General features: G+C 39.1%; 1 protein-coding gene across 1 annotated transcript in view; it reads left to right on the forward strand.

Annotated features, from left to right (window-relative positions):
- The window catches only part of JAG2 (jagged canonical Notch ligand 2), a 70,131-nt gene that overhangs the window by 14,748 nt on the left and 32,761 nt on the right, over nucleotides 1-22,622 (forward strand). Inside the window, exons 3-5 of the mRNA XM_075753392.1 lie at nucleotides 11,900-11,954; nucleotides 19,348-19,602; nucleotides 20,642-20,702. Coding sequence (XP_075609507.1) covers nucleotides 11,900-11,954; nucleotides 19,348-19,602; nucleotides 20,642-20,702 — 371 coding nt within the window. The remainder of the gene's footprint in view (nucleotides 1-11,899; nucleotides 11,955-19,347; nucleotides 19,603-20,641; nucleotides 20,703-22,622) is intronic.

Consider the following 22,622-nt stretch of genomic DNA (forward strand, 5'->3'; position numbering starts at 1 on the left):
CGCCTGCAGGGTTGATGCATGTGGGGTTAATTCCATTTTCCTTCTTGCTGCTTCTGCTCTAGAACTGTCAAAAAGAGAAACAAAATCTGGGGAGGCTGCACTAGCCTCTCCTGTCTGAGACTGGCACAATACAAACTGTGGCACTTGTTTGACTAACCTCAGGTAAACTTGTAGGATGTTGTCTCTTCTTTTTGTATGGTTGTAGCATAGCATACAAAATTCTATTGTTTTGGTAGCTGTTATATTTAAAATAGTTTTGTTTTGGTAATTGGTTGTCTTTTCTACTATCTGATTTCTTCTAAGGTATAGAAGGAAAGCTTGCTGATGCTATTTTATACCCCAATTTGCTTTCCAGAAAACCTCATTGAAACAGGCACATCAACACCTGTATCAAAGGATATTTAAAGATTGGTTAACTTTTAATCAGTTGTGTAAAGATTTAGTGCATATAGATGTGTTAGGTAAATTAACTAGCAGAGGATGAGAAATGCTTCTTCTGAGCACTGGGGTTGGCCGGTTCCCTTAACGCTTTCATGTTCTGCACTCATCATTAGCTCTGATCAGCTACTGAAACAAAGCTAAGTGATGAGCAGGATGATTTGTTAAGAGTCTTTTCATGTTGATTTTACTTTGTATCCTCCTTTACTTTTATGTATCATCCTTCTTTGTAGTGTCAGTTGTTCTTTCACAGTGGTCATGTATGAATAGAGCATTGCAGTGAGTGCTTGGGCATCTGTGGAAGAGCTGGCAGTTGGCAGAAACTGTCCTTTTTGAGGCCTGTTTTCCACATATCTAAAGCTTTTTTGTGGGATGGACCTCTGTCCAGCAGATCTAAGGATCACCTCCAAGATGCAGGCAAATTCTGCCATGCTTTTTGTTGCAGATTGAAATGTGTGTGGTGGGCTCTCTTTACGTAGAAGAAAAGCAGTTTTACTGACAGTTTCTATAGGTTCAGTCCAAGGCTCAGACAACACAGATTCAGAATTTGAGCTGAGATCAGCAGCTCCTGAGGCAGGATCCAAAGGGCGAAGCAGACATATCTACTGTTTCCCTTTATCAGGAGAGTGCTCTAGGTATCCATGCAGAATATCGAGGAGCATCTGTTAGAAATCTAGGCAATCTGGCTTGCTCTGGAGAGACTGAATCTTCTTCCTGTAGTTTGTATCTGGGATCTTGAGTAATGACAAGGATTCCTTACAATATAGCAGTGCTGCATTTGAGGTGGTTCATTCAAGTTAGGGAAACTTCTGCAGTAGGTCTGTGACTTTTTTTTTTTCCCCCTTCCAGTTTTGAAGTGCTAATACGTCTTTCTTGTTAGCTGATATTTCCAGACTGTCACAGATGCTCTTGCCTTTATGGCTTTTGCACCATACTAACCTAATCTTCACCCTTCCTATTCTATTCTTCCCCTAATTCCCCCTGGAGAATATAGGTGGTGTTTTGAAAGCTGTTTTATTCCTCCTCAGAGAGACTGGTTCCTGAGTGACTGAGAGGTCTGGCTTTTAATGGGGGAGGTATTTTTTGCTTGTGTTTCAGCTAGTATAGAAGAACATGTCTGTCTGGAATTGTGGTGCTTGGCTCAGCAACATAATAGACAGTACACAATCACTTTCTTAGTGGAGTAAGAGTAACTAAGAATAGCACCAGCCTTCAACTATGCTACATAGATGCCAATAGGGTTTGGTTTTGACTCCTGTAAATAGAATAGCTAAAGCTGCCTAATTATTTCTGTTAACCTTTCTGTGTAAACCTCAGTTTAGTCTTCCCCAAGACAAATACAGATTTTCTTATAGTTAAACCAGGATTTTAGTCACAAATGTGGTGACAAATACTCATGTGAAAAATTGCTATAAAATCAGTAAGCTTAGTATTTTGCTTGATACTTATCAATCTTCAAGTTAATAAATTATAAATTCTTACTGTATTTGTGCATTTGTCTTATCTTGCCTTGGATGACAGTATGTTCTGCTTTGTGTCACCTAACTTAATCACTCTTTAAAGACTGTCTGGATTACATTTTTCTGGGGGGAAGTTTTCAGAAGCCTACAGTCCTCTAAACCTTTATTCTAAATAGTAAGATCTCCCAGTTAATAGCTCTAGCTCAGCTTGTCTTATTTCTGATCAGCATTTGCTGCATCTACTGCAGCAGGCACGTGGCTTGCTATGCGTGTAATGCAATATATGCTTTGGTGATTTTTTGCAATTTTTCATGTGACATTTCAGTATTGCAGAAAGGAGACTCTTGATTAGGTTTTTTTTTCAATTATGACTTTTCTTATGGATTTCAAAGAGGAGTTCTGAGGTATAATTATAAATCTAATTCAGGACTGTTTTTTGTTTCTCCTGGCTTCCCTTTTTTTCCCTTGGTCATGACTTTGATTACCCTGGCATAGGTACTAACGGCTCAGGCAGGCATGCAAGATTCTACAGTGTAAATTCCTATTATTTTTTTTAGTGGTTTTCTTGTTTTAATGTCAGCCATCAGAAAAAGTGGAATACTTGCTTCAGAACAGCACTTGTACTGAAACCAGAGCTCAAGGAATATAAGTAAACATTCATGGAAGGCTAAGGGCAAGAATAGAGAAAATCTGTTTTCACTTTCCCAAGCTTTGTTTTCAACCTGGAAGCTTCCTGAACTAGTTGCAATTGGTCTCTTCTAAGTATTTGTGCTGGCCTGCCCTTGGACCCACAAAGCTTTTAAAACCGTTTTGCCCTTGGCAAAATGTTATACAGGTTGCCTAAGCTTTGCGTGGAATACCATCTTCTCTTACTACTTTTCTTCTGACCATGGCTCCTGTTAACTTACTTTGATGCCCTTTAGTTCTTGTCAAGAACAAGAAAATGGATGATCTATTCCTAACCATGCACAGGGCCTTTTTGTAGCTTTGTAGACTTCTGTCACATACTCCAGTTGTCTCTCTTCCAGGCTGAGGAGTTTTGACTAACTCTTTCACTCCTCTCATGGAAATCATTTGGTTCTTTGTTCCTTCTTGTTGCGTCTCTCTAGACTTTTGATTTGTACCATCCCCCTATTGGGGGATGCTATTCATCTCATCTCTTGGGAGAGTGAGAACAGAACAACCACGCAGCTTCCCTCCACCTTTGGCTACAGAATTACACAGTGGCATAACACTGAATGTCTTTCTCTGTTTTTCCCCCTGTTCTCTAGCCTCCCCTTCTAGCCAGGGTGCACTTTCCAACTGGCCTCTGACTATTAAACATGGATGAGAGTGGGAAGCAGATCTCTTGCTGTGATGTGATCAAAGAACTTGTGTTAAGCTTGTGAAGGCAATTTGCTCAGCTATAAACAAGAGGGCTGTGGTGGATTGAGGATTAGCTGTTTATGGAATTGACAAGTCATAAGAAATATTTTCTGAAACCTTGTTTATCAGTAAAAATTTGCACAGAAGAACAAAGTCACAGGTGTAGTTAACTCAGGGTTATATGAGGTGCTCTGAAAATTAGTTTACATACAACAAAGCTGGAAGTTTGACAAGATTTGAAATACTGTACTCCTACTATGACAATTGGTACAAAGAATTCTTAGATACCATGGAAAAATCATTGGTAGGATTAGACTGTGTATATGTTAGCCTAAGAACTGGTTTTAAAGACCTAGAATGCTACTATTCTAGTCACTAGAATAAAATTGTAGTTACTGATCATTCAGCTAAGATTAATTATTTTTTCATGAGAATTATGCTTGCTCAGCCAGTTGGCAAAACCCATAATCTGTCACTTGTGATGTATTGATTAGTTTTATAAACCAATACTTTGACGCTTGTACACAGGAGGTGCCTAGAAGTGGCATAAGCAGAAGACATTTGCAGCAAAACAGAAGTGTTTCAACAAAACTGACAGATGTGGTAGCTTGGAATGGTATTAAGCATTGATACTCTTCTTGTTTCTTGCTGGAAAATCTCAGCAAAGGCATGTTATTGCAGGAGCCCTTGCACCTGAGTAGCTAAGTTTTCACTGATATATTTTTTGTTTGTTTAGTTCTGCAAGTATAAAGAAAACAAATGCTTTGGAAGCCAATCCCGTGGTGTTTGTTCAAATTTAAGTGATGGCAGTTGACAGCTTGGACTTCAGAGTTGGAACTTAAACTCCTTGAGTACAGCAGAGATGCATATATGCTGGAATCAGGGGAGGGGGGATGGAGTTGGGTGGGGATGAATAGCAAATAGCTATAAAAAGCAGAGGCAGGAATTACTTCTATTCCACAGAACTAGCATTGCTGCTATGTGTGTAATGGTGAAAGGCACCGCTTTAAAATAGAGATGCGCTCTTCTAGAACCTTTAGTGTCCTGTGAGCTGAGAGTAGGTAGCAGATCAGCTTTTCTTCAGATAAGTCCTGACATGACTACTGCCTGGTTGGATCTCCTGCAGCTTTTCTAAATAAGAAGCTAATGACTTGCTTCTGGCACTGTGAAAACTGTTAGTGAGGTGCATGCTTCCTAATTATGCCAGGAGAATGCTGCTGTTCTGTCTGCAGCAGCTGTCTGACAGTGTGCTATCAAAGGTCAGGGCCAGAGCTGAGGTACTGGGAACAAATACTCTGTCTCTAAGACTTGTCATTTGTCACAAGGTTGAATTGACTGAGATTTGCCTTGAGTTTCTGTCTAGGGTGTTAAGTTACAAGAAGCTTGTGGAGTCTTTCTTCTGATGGGCTAGCTTCTAATATGTAGATGGATTTCCAGAGAGCTTTCTTTTTGCTCTGTATGCGGTCTGAGGTGACTGCATTAAAGTTCTCCCTTGAGGAGGTCTAGTCAGAGACAGGGCATTTTCACCTCCTGTGAGCCACCGGAAAATTGTTTCTACAGGCATTAGCTAAAGCTAATATGTGACTTGGCTGCTGAGATCTAAAAATAATCCTAAAATGTTTGCTGTCCCATGATATATCAAGACCCCCTCATGTTGAGAAACTCCTGTTGCATTCAACCATTGCAGCAGGAATCAGAGTATCTTCAAACCTACTGTTGAAGATTTTTCTACAGATATGTCATCTGGTAAGGTATGTCATGATCTAGCAGTTTGATCATCTTGGTGAGAAGCACACTGTGCTTCTGTTTCACAAAGCACTCACTGGGCACTGCCAAATAGATGTTGTAATACCCGAGTTCCTCCTTGAAGTTGTTTTATCTTTTAGATGCATGCAGCTGTTTGTTGGTAGGATTCTTCCACCTAGTTGCTGGTAAATTTTCTTTAACTGGAGGTGAGTCTCTACCTGGGTGTTAAATTTTATATATTAACTCCAAGACTGACTCTTATTCAGCTGTTGTTTTTATTTGTGCTCCTTTTGCAATGAAATGAGTCTTAATAGTCTAGACATCTAGATTCCCTCTGCCACCCCCACATGCATACACACATACACACCCCTCCAGTTTTGACTTTGCTTAGTTTGGGGGAGGAGTGGAACAAAGTGTTCAAACCCTCGTAGGCGGAGATAGCATGCTCTTAGCTGTTAACCATGGCAAAAAAATATGCCCCTGTCCCTCCCTGGTTTTGCAGACTTCCTAAAGATTGTCAGGTTGGGCTCTTCGTAAAGAGTTCCTCTCACACAACAGTAGGGCTCCAAAGTTTGTAAACATCATCCTGCTTTTGTGACTGGGCCAAGAGGAGTAGAACTGCAGTAATTGCTCTCAAATAGAAGGCTTCAACTTGTTCAACTGCTTTCTGCTGCCGATGTTTGCAGTACTCCAGTCTGGCCTTCCACAGCACTAACAAAATGGGATTGTTTGGCCCTGTTTTCCAAAGGGAAGACTTCTGTTTAGGACTTGCTATGCCAGTAATGCTCACTTCTCTAAAGAAAAATGAGGGTTTAGAGGATGGGTGGCTTTATGATTTTGTGTGGTGGAATGGCCTCTGTGTAAGCAGACAGGTTCTTGCATGCAAGAGTGACTGAAATATCCTTCAAGTTTCAAAAAACAAACCAGTCCCTCCCCCCCCCGCCCCCGAAATAGGGAATGATTTTTCCTTCAGTAAAAGTCTCCATTATGTCTTTATAATGTCTGCTTCTAAAAGATGAACCTGCAGGCTTGTTCTATTGTTCTGCCCTTAAACTTGTGTTGAAGAGGAGTCCTGGACCTTCTTAGAATCTTTCTTAATTTCTTCCTTACTCCCTTTGCACTTCTGGCTTATTCATGAGGAAGTTGTAAGAACTTGCCTAGCTGCAGAGCTCCTGGGGAAGGAAATGGAATATGCTTGCCTTCAAGTCAGCTTTTTCCATGGCAAACAGGCTGTTTGGGGGAGGGGGAGAGGTGCTGGGGAAAGAAAAAAGGAGGGGGAAGGCACCAGACCTGTGCTTGCTTCACTTGTGTAGAAGTTTCTTAGGAAAGCCAATCTGAGAGTTGACCGTGCTGATTGAGACTTAATGCACTTGGCTGCAAGAAATAAGTGATGACTTATTCCAGAGGTTACAAAAATAGATTAGTAATAAGACTAGTGATATGCCACTGTTTGACTTGTTTTTGTGGTTTAATTGTTCAAATAAAATGCTGTCTGTCCTTGATTGAGGTTTGAAAGGAAATAGTACTTACTGGTGATGAGACTCTGCGTTAACTGTGTGACTGAGGAATAGGAAGATAATGTGGGTTTATTCAGGAGCCACACTTTTTTCTACTTTATAGTTAATTCCCGATTTCTTTGGAGGCTTTCCCTGTAGAAATTCCAGTCAGTCCTTTTATTCAAATGAAAATTATTTTTGCCTGTTAGAGTAAAAGCTTTTAATACACAATAACTTGCTATTGATGCAGAAAATGTGAAGTATTGATTTCAGCTCAACTTCAGCTTTTTGCATTTTTCAGACTTTGAGTTGGAAAATTTAAGTTCTAAACCTGATTGAAAGTGCTGTCAGCAGATTGATCATCTTTATTGGAGTGAGAAGTCTGACATACCTGGTTTGCAAAAAAAACCCAACCCTTTTGAATGTTGATTTGCACATATCAAGGTAGTAGTAATAGTTCATGAAAAAATAATGCTGAACCAATATTACAGGTCCTGTTTCCCCCCTCCCCAGAAAGGAGGTCACTGAGATAGTTTGGGGAGCGTTTTGTTTAGTGTAAACAGTGGGATAATGCTTTGAAGTTGCTTTTGTCAACACCAATCCTGAGAAAAACACAACTGAAGCAGCATCACCAGGTTAAACAGGCTTAGTTTGTATCTTTTCAAACTGCTTGGTATATCTGTTTAGTTAACTTCTATGAAATGGTTCTTTCAGAAAGCTGTGCTTTTCTGCAGAAGTGTGCTGATGCTCTTCTGAGTTGTAGCCTTTAACATCATCTGGTTTTTGATTTGATGAGCACAAATGCTGTCTTGTGTTTAATTCTTTCTGGAAGATAAACCTAGACACGAAAGTCAGAAGAAACAAGTGTATTTTAACTGCTGTATGCTCACTCCCATCCCTTCCTCCTCTTTTAAAATATTTTTCTAAATATTTTACTAGTACTAGTTGAAATGAACAGATCCTACTTTACAAAGCTTTTCCTCTTATGTGTAAGAACACAATGGAATGTGCATGTCTTGCTGTTGTGAGGTGTTAGTTGTATCAGCCTACAACAAGAGTTCTGTGCAAGTTAGAAAAGAAGCAGGTGTGATGTTATGCATAAGACTCACGAATTTGGGGCATTCTTAGGACACTTGTTAGAAAACTATAGTTTTCTGTTAAATTTATGTGGGATCTTGAACGCTCTTAGGTCTGTATCAGTAGTGTCTGTGGAGAACGTCTTGCCTTAAATAGCCTTCAAGTTAGCCTGTTCTTATTAAAGATATATCAAAGAGCCAATATGCTGATGTGAGGGGTTTAAAGATTCACAGTATGGGTACACCTTAGATTCTGGATAAGAGCTAAATTAAAGCAAGTTCTGTAATTATTTTCTGGAAGCACAATTTAAGAAAGACCAGATACTCTGGTCTAAGTATCTGTGTTACAGAAGAGTTATTTGCAGCTGGTGCTAGCAGATGATGTGCTGGGTAATCTATGCTACTCTTTTGGTCAAAGAGTACAGGCAGGGCTAATGCAAGCCAATGGCAGAGCTTTTATAAAAGGAATATGTCCATCATGTAAGCTAAAAGTATTCTTCAGAATTTATATCCGTTAGTGTTATTCAGCCTATAGCTCTTAATCAGGTCATTGGGCAGGGTTAAAGTATGGGTGAGTCTATGGATGTTAAAATTTCCACTAATAAATATTTTATTATCAAACAAATGTTTCTGATAGTTGACTATTAACTGGAAAGCTCTCAGTGCAGCATACCATAAACATTTGGTAACACAGATGCTTCTTTGTAACTTTTCAGCTGGTATTTTAAAGTGAAGTGTAAAACTCAAAAGAATTTAAGCAGATCTAGTGCAAGACTTGATACGTGTGGTGAGAGGAAGAGGGATGTTTTGAGCCAGTAGATTAAGGATCCGTTTCCTGTTTTGAGGTGTAGTAATTGTAACATGATGATCCATCGCACTACTGTGGAGAGGAATTCCTCTTTAAAGTTATTGACTACCTGTAGGTGAGGAAGAGATGACAAGTTGGGTTGGTAACCTTGCTGTCATCTCTAGAGATAGAATAGGCACAAAAATCAGTTTCTCTTCTGGTTACGTTCTTACTATGTCTGTTAGGGGTTTTTGAAGGGTGACTGTGTAACTGTCAGGAGAAAGCAGGAAATTGCACAACTGAGAACTGTCCCAGCTGAAACTGATTTTTTCCAGTAAATGTGCACTTTTCTGTCAATAACATTTACTGCTATTTCAATAACATCTCTAATCTCCCCCAAGTGTGACTACACATGAGCAAGCATACTGAGTGTAACATTTTAGGAACACCTGTAAACAGCCAAGTACTTGCCTGTCAGCCCAGAAGTATACGTGGGGAAACCAAGGCTATGGCACATCAGTAAGTGAAAGGATTTAATAGTATGGATCTTGTCTTTGTTGTGTATGTTCTTTAAGCTTTTTACAGATGGGCTTATGGTTCTTGATGAGCACCAGTGTGAGGATGGTAAAAGAAAATGCTTGAAATGAGGCCTGTGATACCTGGGGTTTGCAGAGCCATGTCCTTGCCCTGCTTGCCACCAGGAGGCAGCACGAGTTGTGTGGGTTGCAGAGGTCAGTTATTTGACCAGAAATTCAGTTGTTCCACATCTTGGAAGAAGAGCTGTGCACCAGTCATAGTTGCTTGTAATGCACCATTAAGTTTCTGTAAGGTAATAGAGGAATGTTTTTCAACTCCAGAGTCTGTCACCTTAGATGGTCAGATTTGCAACTGGAGCTATGGGACTCATTTTAAGCATCTTAAAATTGGTAGAATGTCTCTTTATGCCCATTCACACCTTCTAGCACCTGTATGCTGGAACAATGCATTGCGTGCAGCTCTCTTAACCCACAAAAATTCCCTAGCATCCTAGGCAAAGATACAAATCTGCTTTCAAGTGGAATGATGGGAAGGCATAGTTGACTGATCTCTTTCCTAAGACATCAAGTCCAGCTTAAATTTTTTTCTGCCTTAGCCTGTGTGGGCAGTCAGATGCAACAGCCAATTTGCAAGGAAAGACCAGCACTTACGTAAGATGAGTAAGTGGACATCTGGAAGCACTTGAGCACTATTTTGTACTTCTAACATATCCCTCAGTTTTCCTGTGTTCCACTGATTTGTATTAGAAGATCAGTTGTTAAAAGCAGGGGAGATGGATAGCAGAACTTTGGATCATGCACTGATTTGCAGAATTGTGCCTAGGGTAACTTTTAATTTTGACCCAAAATAAGGAGACTTGCAATTGCCAGCAGATAATGTTAGGACAATACTATACAGTACTTTTTTCTGATGCTATTCAGTTTATATTTATTTGTCAGGTAGCAGCTTAGGAGATGTGTGGCAGATAATATAGGATCCTGTCCTGCTTTCCTAATTGCTGAGATTTGGGGGTAGGGAAAGCAGTGAGTTGGAGGGTGAAGCTACTGAAATGCTGCATTAACTTTTTTTTTTTAAAAATCAAACCAAAAACCTATGTAGTTGAGTTGTTATATTGTCATACCTCAGAAGTAGAGACCTTTAATTTCTCAGCTGATCTCCATCAGTTGTTCTTTTCCAAAGGCAGTTCAAGCCCAAGTATGCCTCTGTCCATTGTAGTCACTGTTGAGCTTCCTTTTTCCCATCCTCCCTTGAGTAATTTAACTATTTACCACTATATCTGTTTCAATGATAGAAAATCCTCCCTTGTGTATGTCTGAAGGCTGAAAGTACAGAAGAAACATTTTTCAAAGGCATAGCTTGTGGTTTAAATGTTGATCATAGAATCATAGAATGGTTTGGGTTGGAAGGGACCTTAAAGATCATCTAGTTCCAACCCCCCTGCTGCGGGCAGGTATACCCTTCACTAGACCACGTTGCCCAAAGCCTCACCCAACCTGGCCTTGAACGCTTCCAGGGATGTAACTAAGCAATGATGTAACTAAGAAATGGAAAAACACATGCTCAGTTGAGTGCATTTCTGAATAGACTGATCCCTTGCTGTAGTCATAAAGGACCTTAGGCAGAGCCCTTCTGCTTAGGGTGCCACACTGATCTTTCTTGCTGCTACTCTTCTAAAACAGGGAGATTTCAGTGTTATGATCAGCCCTTCTCAGTGGGGTGGCAAGGGGCATACAAAGCACTTACAAGCTATCTCAAAGTAAAAATATACATCTCCTGATGTAACAGTAAAATAGTCCTAAGCACCCTGTGAAAGATAGCTGAATTTATATATAATCCTTTTCCTAAGACTACTCTTAATTTCTTGGCTGAACCTCCCTAGGTCCATGTGAATTCATAGATCTTTAGCCTGTGAATTCTGTGCACATTAAGGCTTGGATCTGCTGTATTTAACGAGCTTCAGTTTTTGGTGTGGCTTGCCTCTAAGCACAAAGGTGTATACATGAGGGTTTTAGGATAGTGGTGCAATAACTGTTCTTGGAGGTTTCTTCCTTGGATTTAAATGTATGTGGGAATCTCAGTGTTAACTTGGACAAGTTGGAAGCTATCAAAGCTGAAGGGTTTGACAGCTGCTCTTGTTAAACTCAGAACAGGTAAACATTACATGTATGCATAAGAACTTTTTCCTAAATAAACTCAGTATTTGAATATCAATATCTATCCTACATATTTGGTCATAAAACTGAGAAAAATGCCTGAAGCCTTGCTTAGTAAAGTAAAGCCTTTATGTTTTTTCCAAATAATTTAAAAACTGTCTGAAATCATGTTTTTCCACTTTCTTCAGGGGAAAGCATACTACCAAGTGAGCTTCCTATAACAATTTATGTTTCTGCTGTGTCTTTTGCAGGTCTGTTTTTCATGCTACCCCTTTCTTGTGAAAAGTGTAAATTCTTGATAGATGCAGGGTGGATTTTGTGTGTTTCTGCTGTTTTCTACAAAAACATATCTAAAGAAAACATCTGTTATACAGACTGATCTTTTGTGTGCTTCCTAAAGGATGCCTCTGGTTTTATTCCTTTTTTTTTTTTCTGTCTTCCCTTGATTAAGTCTTAAATATCCTAGCTATTTCCCAACATTCAGAACCCCTTACTTCATTCAAACCTTTTAGGGCTACTTCTGAAAAGGATTTCTGTGGCTAAGCAAAGCTTAGAATTAGATGCAGTGGGAGGTGAAGAATAATAATTCAGTCCTTGGTGTGTGGGGGGGAATGTTTTTGTTTTGCTGTTAGCATGTTTTGCCCCACAATTTTTAATGCTGTTATATTTCATGCTTTTGGGAAGATGCCTTCAAGGGCTTTCACGTGATAGCAGAGAAGTGAAATTTTTAACTGGTTTCAGTTGTTTTTCTTGTAGCAGCAATTCCAAATTACTGTTAGTGTCTGCTGTATAACAGTAGGGGTTTTTATTACTATCTAACTGGTGTCTTGTTTCTTTTCAGAGATCGTTCACATTAATAATAGAAGCGTGGGATTGGGATAATGATACAAAAGCTGGTGAGTATTTATGTAAAACTTGTAGTTTTAGCTTCCTCTGTGCTGTATGTACACAAATTGGGGAGGAGGGAAATATGCTATCTAAGTAAAGGGCATGTACAAATGCAAGCAGTAAATATTGGGTTAGCAACTGTGAAATTATTACTGATAGCAAAAAGAATGGATAACAGTAAGCGAAGGTTGTAATACATGACTCAATTATTAACTCTAAAAATGTTTAAAAATTATGGTAGGCCCTTTTTTTAAAAGAGAAAATTGTCTGTGCTGTGGAGTTGCACTTTAAATTCTCCTCAGTTCACCCATAATTGTGTTGTGGAATCCTTTTCATGATGAGGTAAACAAATAAGCATTCTTGCTCCCCATAAAGAAACAACAACGGTTGATGTTTTTGGTGAAAGTGTTCTAAATCATTGTATGATTGCTTCTCTTCTGTTTGTCCTCAAGTACTGACAGTTACCTTGCATTTGTGATCTGTAAATGCTAATGCTCAGTATCAGAGGAGGGCTATTGATTGAAGGAAAAGCAAGATTATCATATAACAACTTCAAAATCATGTGAAGGTGCTGGTTTGCCATATTGTTGCTAAAGTATGACTCCAGCTTGAACCTATCCTTTGGTAATGGTTTACAAACCTGTCTTAAAATAATCAATGCTTTTGATTACAAGTGCTAAGTGAACCTCAGACTTTCATTGTGGTTAATGATGGACTGTTTAATCTTGGCTGGGATCAATATAGAGGAAGTTAAGTGTTTGGACATTAAGATAACAAATGTTTATGTCCCAAGTCGTCATCATCAGTTTCTAATTACAGGTTCCATTCTCTGCTGTTTCACTGACCATCCTTATCAAGATGCACCAAGCATAAAAAATGGACAAAGCTCAATTGATATTAAGGCTGTGTTAGAGTTTCAAGGTCCTTTTTCTTGAGGATTGGGATCGGTCCCACTTGCGTTATCCTGACAGATTTTCCTAACATACTGTCTCCAATGATAGACGAACTAATGATGAGTTTGTAGTTTGTTCCTGAGCCCACCTTCTGTTAGAATTAAGCTTCTTTTGTTGCTTAACAGCTCCTTCAACCTTTTCTAATAGGTATGTTTTCTTTAGATCTCTGGTAATTCATGTTGCTGCAACCCTTCAATTGGTCCACAGCCTTCTTGAATGGCACTTTCCAAAACTGGACATGGTATTCAAAATGAGATCTTGTGTGCCAAGCAGAGCAAGCCTGAATCTTGAATAAGTTTAGATATCCTAGCTAGCAACAGATGGGAGGTGTCCTCTTGAATGCTTTGTTCCAAAAGTACCACATGAAGTTAATTCCTTAAAATAGCTTCCAGTTTAGGAATAATTCACCTAGGGGCAGCTAGTACGGTATATATTGGAATATTCACACCCTAGTTTTAAATGGCCAATGAACTCATGAGATGGTGTAGATGGGGATGAACATGAAGACCCTATCCTGCAAAACAGATCTGTATGCATTTAAGTGCTGAATTTTGTTTTTTAATAAGCCATAATAAATAATGCTCTTCTAACTTGCTATGTTTTTCTTAAATTGCAGCATCCTCTTGCAAATCTGTAGTTTTAAAATCCATTTTTAAAAAATATGCTTGTTAAAGGGATAATAATTTCAGGCTTGTGTTAAATGCTTCTTATGCCTTTTAGGTTTTTAGCATGCCCTAACAAATATTTGTGTTGATGTAATTTTTTTTCCTGAACTTCAGGACAAGAAGATATATAGTGTTTTTTGGAGGCCCAGTGGGCTATGTCCTTAATTTAACAGTTACCATGAACTACAGGAGTCTATGTAAGTGTCAGATTACAGTTTAGCTCTCATAAGAAACTGCTAATGGAAGGTGAGCTTCCCTTTAATATAGGCTGCCAGAGAGGTGCTGTTAAGTTGTATTGTACTTGAAACTTAGAAGGCTTGGCATGTGAATTTAGGAAGGCTTTCTTGGCCTATAATTTGTCAGAAGACTAGCTAAATGCTTGTCTTGTTTAAATGCTTCTGTAGTCTGTTTACTGATTCCATGATAGAGACCTGTTACTTTGCCATACTGCAATTTAGACTTGCATATTAGATTTCAGCATTAAGGAATTCTTCCTAGAAGAATTTCATTTTTTTTGAGTGGTCTTCACAGGGAGTTTTCCAGTAGGTTTTGCCTGGTGAATCTGTCAAGATGCAAAGATACTTCCCTTGTATTTCTGCAAGGAGTGCTGAACTGCCAAACAGGGACAGATCAGTAAAAAATCATATGTAAGAGAATAGGAAAGGGAATATGGCAACTCCTCCAAAGAAAATACAAACAATATCGGCATACTGGCGGGGTGAAGAGAATATCTGTGGAAAGCTGAACTCCCTATCATATCCTGAACACAGAACTGATCTCTGGATCAAGTTACATGTGTCTTCTGTTGTTACTGTAAGAAAGATCAAAGTAATTGCTAGAGTCTATTTATAAGCTGATTAGTTAGTTCCAAAGTCAAGTTTTGCTTTCCTTTAATGGGGATGAGTAAGGCTGAAAGTTAAATGCAGGTCCTGTGTTCCTGCTTGGACTTTCAAGTGGGTATTTATTTAAAAAAAGAAAAAAAACCAAAACCAACAACAAAGCAAAACAAACAAAACCCACCAAAAAAAATCCAACAACCCAAGCAAACAGAAAACTAAACCTGAAAAGAGGGGTTTCCAGTTAACAGCTTGACAGTTTTAGAACAGTTGTCATTCTTCCCTGCCTCTCTTGGCCTAGCATCCTGTATTCTTCCTTACACCCACTGAAAGCAAGGCAAGTGTGCTGAGAGCAGATTTGTGAAGTATCATCTCAAGAACAAGTCTGTCAGGGCAAATGTTTCCTTAGTGCTTACCTCAAACTACAGACTCCAAGGGGCTTTCAAACCCTGATTCCTGAACTACTCCTGCACTCTTTTCCTCTTGGTGTGGCAGGGTTGGCTGGGAGGGAAGCTTGTGACAGTGTAGTGTTACTGCTTGTTTGCTTTGTGAGGGCGGAGGAGGAGGGGGAGAGGAAACTGCCTTAGATACCAAGTCACTGTAAAGGGCCTGTTCTCTGTCATCTGTCACAGCAGTTGATGCTACTTTCCAGGTAAGTCATTTGACTTGGCAAACTTCTAGTTGTACAGCAGAGGTCTTGGCAATGCCTAACCCAGTGCTGCTGTTATGAAGCAAGCTGGCATCTTTACATGTGAAGTAACTTCTCATTTGATGACGTGTCTACTGTGGGGATGCAGTGGTTGCCTTCCCCTTTCATGTTGTCTGTAGAAGACTTAGCTGTCCTTACGGCTTTTTGAAATGGTTACTTGAAAAAGGCTGAAGACTGTACTTCTAGAGAAGAGCACCTCCTGTTCCTTTGGGCATGAAGTCTTTATGCTACCGTGTGTGTTTCCTTGCAAACAGCCACCAGCATCACCTTTTATATTGCCCTGTGAGTGACTTGCTGGGAATGTCTGACATCTTCTAAAAGTTAATGTATGGATGAGTAGTGTTATTTAAGTGTAGTCATGCCTCCTGATTGCAGTTACATGCTTTTCAGATAAAGATTCCTCTTCCAAAAATCAGATGCTTAATTAAAGAACTACCTTTTAGCCACCATCTCCTTTTATGCAAACATCTGTGCCACTGTCTCCTTTTCTAGAGAGACTTGTAGAAAACTTCTTGGTAATCAAGAAGCCCTATTGCTTCTGATGTGTGTGTCTGTGGGGAGGTTAGTGTATGCTGCTTTTCTGACCAGTAACCAGACAAATTCAGTTAGGGAGCTCATTGCCTTTACTGAGGGCTAAAAGTAATGTGTGTGAGTTCCTAACATGAATGTCAATGGTAAACCAGATGCAGGGAGCAAACTTGTCTCATCAACACAGTTAAATGTGAGAGACTGAGTATCTTAAGAAACACTTAACATCATTGGGTGGGAGGAAGGAAGAACCTTGACAAACACGTTCCTCCCTGTGATTACAGATCTCTTTGAAAGATGCACCTTCTATTTGGGCTCAGTTTTAAATTTGAAGTAAAGCAGAATTCTCATACTTTGGTACTTAAAAATTTAGTATTGGAAACTAAATGACTTGGAGCTGATTTCCTGATGCCTTTTGTGGTTCAAGGTAAATTTGGCTTGCTTATTTAGGCTTTTAAGCCCTACTTTTATTGATATGAGCTAGAGGGAAAGCTCTTAAGACTCAGAATACATTCTTTCAGAGGAGTTTGTGAAGATAAAGTTTATTAAAAAAAAAAAAAGGCACTAAGGGGTTATTTCCCCTGTTCTTGACCCCAGTATTAAGAGGACTGTTCTGCATAGGTATATTTGCAATAGCTGTAATGCTTGTTCCAATTGTTTAACTGTGTCTGATGAATCTGCATTAGTCTGAAGATGCTTGATAAGATTTTAACTATATAAGCCACTTGTTTAATCTCAGGAACTGTTCTTCAGTCCATCTGATACACTTTGAGGAAACACTTTTATAGCAGTGGCTGTTGCAGCCATTTTTAATGGGCCTCTGTTGCTTGTAGGTGGAAAACAGGTCTATAATGCATATTTGCCATTTGTTCAAATTCTTTGTCCAATGATTCAGCATTTTTCCTTTAGTTTTTCATCAAGGTTTTCAGATCAATAGTCATTAGAGAAGAAAAAGATTATGAAAGGATGTTGAATCTTACCATGAAGCTTTTAATAGTGAGTGGTGTGATAGATGTCCTGTTCAGTCAAAAATAAAATGCAGGCAGCCTTTTCTAGCTTGCAGGTTCCTTATCCACTCTTATACTGACTGTGTGCCACTGGATGACAGAGGAGTTCATGTATAGGAATTTGAGAGTTAAACAACAGGGATAGACTTCAGTGTGTCTTGTCTTGCCATCAGATGTTTTATGCAGACTAGTCCAGGTAAGCATGAATTGTAGCCTATATGTGGCAATACCATTTTAATATTAAAGTAGAGAGATACTTTGAGTTCTTAATTGGAGAACATTTCAGTGCTTAATTAAAACAGGGTTAGTTTTTTAGTTCAATATTTCTTAAAAGGAAAGATTTTAATGGTAGAACCAAGCTTGAAAAAAGATGGAAGATCACAAACTGCAGTGCAGAGTCCACTACTTCTGTAGCTTTCCTTGTCCTTTAATGTTGGAGAGACTGAAAATTGTTGCTTGAGTCCTTTTACGTGCTGAGAGGGAAGTGCTGCTTTGATAACAGATGCACAGGATCATAGAATGGTTTGGGTTGGAAGGGACCTAAAAGGTCATCCAGTTCCAACCCCCCTGCCATGGGCAGGGACACCCTCCACTAGACCAGATTGCCCAAAGCCCCATCCAGACCTGGCCTTGAACACTTCCAGGGAGGGGGCATCCACAACTGCTCAGGGCAACCTGTTCCAGTGCCTCACCACCCTCATAGAGAAGAATTTCTTCCTAACATCTAATCTAAATCTCCCCTCCTTCAGCTTAAACCCATTACCCCTTGTTCTATCACTCCATGGCCTTGTAAACAGTCCCTCTCCAGCTTCCTCGTTAGGCCCCTTTAGGTACTAGAAAGCTGCTCTAAGGTCTCCCCGGAGCCTTGTCTTCTCCAGGCTGAACAATCCCAACTCTCTCAGCCTGTCCTCATAGGAGAGGTGCTCTAGTCCTCTGTCTTCATAGCCTTCCTCTGGACCTGCTCCAACAGGTCCATATTCTTCCTGTGTTGGGGCCCCCAGAGCTGGAGGCAGTACTCCAGGTGGGGTCTCACAAGAGCAGAGGGGCAGAATCCCCTCCCTCAACCTGCTGGCCACACCTCTTTTCATGCAGCCCAGGACATGGCTGGCTTTCTGGGCTGCTAGCACACATTGCTGGCTCATGTTGAGCTGCTTGTCCACCGATGCCCCAAAGCCCTTCTCTTCAGGGCTGCTCTCAATCCATTCTCTGCCCAGCCTGTATTTGTGCTTGGGATACTTCTATGCTGTCAACTTCTAAACTGATTTAGGTTAAGGAGTTCTAGAAAGTAAGTAGATGAAACACACGTGCTGAAAATGATAGTTTAGTATTGCTTGCTGCCAGCTTGGTGTGTTTTATATTATTAATAGGCTGAAGTTTAGACTTTATCTGACTACTGTTACAGCCTCTCACTGTGTGCAAGTTTTCAGTTTTTCATTTCTTTTAACATGCATTTTAAAGAATCCTTATTACTTACAGAAAATGGATGCTGAAGCTCTGAGCTGGCAATAATTATAGCTGTTTCATAAATTGGTACGCATGTGGAGCTTCTGTACTTTTTTCTTGTCCTTAAATAGTACTTGGAGTTCTAGCTGCAGCTTGCAGAGTCACCTAGAAAAACTCTTGCAGTAGGATGTTACCAGATTTGAATAGTGAAAACACTTGAAAATTCTTATCATTGGGGTTACTCACTGTCTACCTTTATCCTTACTGTGCTTTGCTTATTCTTAATATTTACTGAAGCAATTGTGCGATTTCATTGTACTGACTGTAATTTTGTCTGATCTCCTACTACTGAAGTTTCTGTACTAAGAATAAAATGGATAAATACAAAGTGGATGTTTCAAAAAATGAAAATACTTTGGCAGTTCTATAATCTTATATCCTAGAATCCTCTTGTCCCATGTGACAAGTAATACTTGGTGCTCATTTGGTCTCAGTTAATAGAACCTGACAATAGCAGTGCTGCTGCTTTCTGTGAGGGCAAGGCAAGATTCTTACAGTGTGTATTGCAGCAGTGATTGTAATTATCAGTAGTTCTGCTGGGGATAAGGATAAGCAGGGTACAGAGTTGAGAATGGCCTCTTGACAATCTCGGGTTCACTTGTATATTTCTTCTCAAAATATCAAATACTACCCCCACAAAGTGTTCTATGAAATGCTTGTTAAAGATGTTTTGCCTTTACTGTAGAGAGAATGATAAAATGGAAAAAAGCTAGTTTATGTATATAATGCAAGCCTACCAGAGCATTTACTATTGCTTAGTAACTTTGCAGCAACTTGAGTATATGTTTTGCTTTAAAAATTAAACTTGCATCAGAGAACTCTCTCAGCTATTAGGTTATGCAAATTTTGCAATTTTATAAGAACAAAAAGGAGGCAAAAAGAGCCTCAGATCAAGATAAAGCCGCTGGTTGTCAGCGTGTGGGTGTGGTATGTTTGGCTGCCTTGAAAAATAAGCTATTTCCTATGGATTATGTTCCAGGATTTCTTAATATTTCCTTTGGGACACGCTTTAAAATTGGCCTTCCTGTAATGAACTTTGCAAGGCAAAGGAAAATTCAGTTATACAGTAGATCTTTATCATCTTAACATTTTCTTTACTAGGTTTTCTCTTAACCAGTTAAATACTTCTGATTTGAATTTATATGCTCTTGTGTGTTATCAAACTTACCACCTGTTGAATTTACTTTTCTTTTTAAAAAGGTGAAGACTTGTTAATAGAACGAGTGGCACATGCTGGCATGATCAACCCAGAAGATCGATGGAAGACACTACAATTTAATGGTCCTGTTGCCCATTTTGAAGTACAAATAAGGGTGAAGTGTGATGAAAATTACTACAGCGCTCTGTGCAATAAATTTTGTGGCCCTCGAGATGATTTTGTTGGTCACTACACATGTGATCAAAATGGAAACAAAGCCTGCATGGAAGGTTGGATGGGAGAAGAATGTAAACAAGGTAGTATTGTTTGCTTCATTTTAAATTAGCTCTAATATATATATTTTAAAGTAGCTCTAATATATATATAATAGGTATAAACTGCAGTACACACTTAGTGTTGGTGCTGTAGCATGTTAATTTTAACACATACAGACTTTGTCCTTTGAATACAAATTTTTTTTGGGGAAAAAAAAAATCCTCTGTGAAGAGCGGAGCCCAAGGCAGGATACAGTGTTGCTTGCAGTGTCTGCTGTGGATGCTATTCAACAAATTTAGGACTTGAAATAGTGAAACACCTTTTTACTAATTTTCATTCAATGGTGGTGGTACTTCAAAGCAAAATGATGTATTACAACTGTAAGATTTTATTGAATAGTGATGATATCAGTAATACTGTGGTCTTTAATCCTGTAAAAATGCCCTCATAACACTGTTCTCGCAAATGAAAGTTTTAAGTGTAATGGATGCAAAGCTGAAAGCTTTTTGATAGCTCTTAATGTGAACAGAAATTCAAGTGTAGTCATCATTTTTAATGTACCACTCAATCAAATCTCTTAGCATTTTGCCTTCATTCTCAGTGAGTAATTAGTGCTAAAATTACTTGACATACTCTTCTTTCTGTTGAGGGCTTTTTGGTTTTGTTTTTTGTTCCTGTTCGGTAAAAAGCCTGTTAATGAGGGGAGAACATTTTTAGGGCTTACTCAAGGTCATGTGTATCTTTTGAAGCTTGGGACTTCAGTATAATACCAGGCTTAAAAAAATAACTGTATTTCATAAACATGTCAGTGATGATGTTCTTGCCACAAACCTATTTGGTAGCAACTTTTTCAAGGAGTTACCTTAATTTATTTTTCATAAACAGTTGTAATGGGGTTGTGTTTTGTGAAATAGCTAGTTAGAAGCAGCAACTATCAGAACATGGCAAAATATAGTCTGCTTTGCACAAACAACAAATAGGCTAAATGACAGAAGCCCTAGCTGAACAGTTCTGGGTTGCTGCTATATTAATGGATACCTAGCTGCCCAGCCTGATGCCTAAACCTTTTTCTGTTTACAGCTGTATGTAAACAAGGATGTAATTTGCTCCATGGGGGTTGCAGTACACCTGGGGAATGCAAGTAAGTCTGTGTGCTTGAGTATCTCACTTTTGAGTACTGATCTTTCTAGTATTTTCTGTGAATGTTACTACTTTTTAAAAGTCTAATTTAAAATGGAAAATATTCTGTACAAAAGTGTGAATTGAAATATATCTGAAGTAGTTTTATATATGTATACTTCATACTGGTTTGCAATCCTGTTCTATTTTTGTGCATATAAGACTGAACAGATTTGCTTTGTGTAATCTAAAACTATGCCTGTATCAGATGATAATATTTTCCTTTTTTTTTTTTCCTTAGGAGCTTTGATTTGTATGTACTAGCTGTTCCCCTCAAACAAAAAGGGGCTCACTGGACTGTTAGGCCTAGGAAATGCTCACAGTACTCAATATATATACATATTTAATCACTGAAATACAGTAAACTTAGCTTTTCCAAGAAAAAAAGATCTGGTTGTGTGGTGGGTTTTTTGTTTTGTGGGTTTTTTGGTTTTGTTTTTTTTTTTTTTTTGTAGTATGGGAGATAACAGTAGCAACCCCAACCTAAACTTTCTGCTCCAAGTGAATGGGTTTTTTGGTCCCTAAATCAGAGACAACAGTCTGAAATGTTCCCTTAACTTTGTGATGAAGCCTAAGTAGCCTCTGTGGTAGCAAGAGGAGTTGATTATTTCCTTGTAGAAGTTCAGGCATCCAGTGTAGTAGGTCAAGGGGAAATGGGTGTTATTTTTACACTAGCTGTTGAAGAAATGAGACAGGTCTACTTGTAAGTTGGAGATCTCATGTGAGTTCTTGAGTTTATTTGTGATCAGAGTTGTACACATCACAGTAAGAGTGGATTTGTGCAGTTTCTTTTGTAAGTTGTATTGAATCTGCTTGCTTGGGATGATGTGAAACTGAACTGGTTCCAGAACCCCTGAGAGCTGATAGAGACCATTTGTGGCAAGCTGTGACAGTTTAAGGCAGTTCTGCTTCATAGTCTTACTAGTAACTACTACAACCATCGTGGAAGTGGCAGAAATAGGATGTGAATTGCTAGGCTTTGGGCTTAGAGCTAAGCTGGGGCTGAAGTGCCGGTTTGTGAGCTGTAGTAGCTGACATATAAACAAGTCTCATCCTGCTGGAGAGCCTGAACTTTCTGACAGTGGGATATGGCAGATAACAAAGTCCTACATCATTGCACTACAGAGTGATTTCTTACTGCCCTGAAACTTCCATCAGATGCTGCTGACTTGTACAAGATTTGGTGTGTTATAGCTCTTGAATCTGACTGAAAACTGTAAATTCCAGTATATGAAGTGCAGTATTTCAGTGCATGTGTATTTCACTTCTGAACAGCTATAAAACCTCCCTTAAAATATCTTTTTCCAAGGCAGATATTTAAACCATAGCTTTCTTCTTGTAAGACTTTCTATTTAGTGTTGTTGGCTCTTTTCATATCATTAAATATTTTGCTTGTGATTTCAAGTATTGTGTGCCCTTACTTCTGTTGGTGACTTTTTTAGGTTACAAGTAGAGATTGTGGTCGACAGCTGGACTGGTATAATTTCTGCCTGAGTAGGAAGTACTCCTCTCCTTGAGCCTCCCAAGAATACATTTTTCCCCTTGAGAACCTACTTTAATGAATTTTAATTCATGTAAGGGTTTCTGGAGTGTTGTAGGTATCAAAGGAGTGTCCTAGGATTGTGTGATGAATGTTTGCATGCATGGAGCATTTGAATAAAGGTGAAGAAGCTACAGGCTTAAGCAAATGGAAAACAGAAAACCCTTTTTCTTTTTTTCAGGGAAGGGGGTGGTGCAGTTTACTTTTTAGCTTTCATTTCTCTGTTATACCAGCTGTATCTGGGAAGACAGAAGTTGGAGAGAAAGGTTGAGGTTTAAAGAAGGGAAAGCAAAACCTTTGAAGATGGGAGGTTGGGTGGCTCCTTTTCCTAAGGTGTCTGTC

This window comes from Balearica regulorum, chromosome 5, assembly GCF_011004875.1.
Source record: "Balearica regulorum gibbericeps isolate bBalReg1 chromosome 5, bBalReg1.pri, whole genome shotgun sequence".
In the NCBI taxonomy this organism is placed as follows: Eukaryota; Metazoa; Chordata; class Aves; order Gruiformes; family Gruidae; genus Balearica; species Balearica regulorum.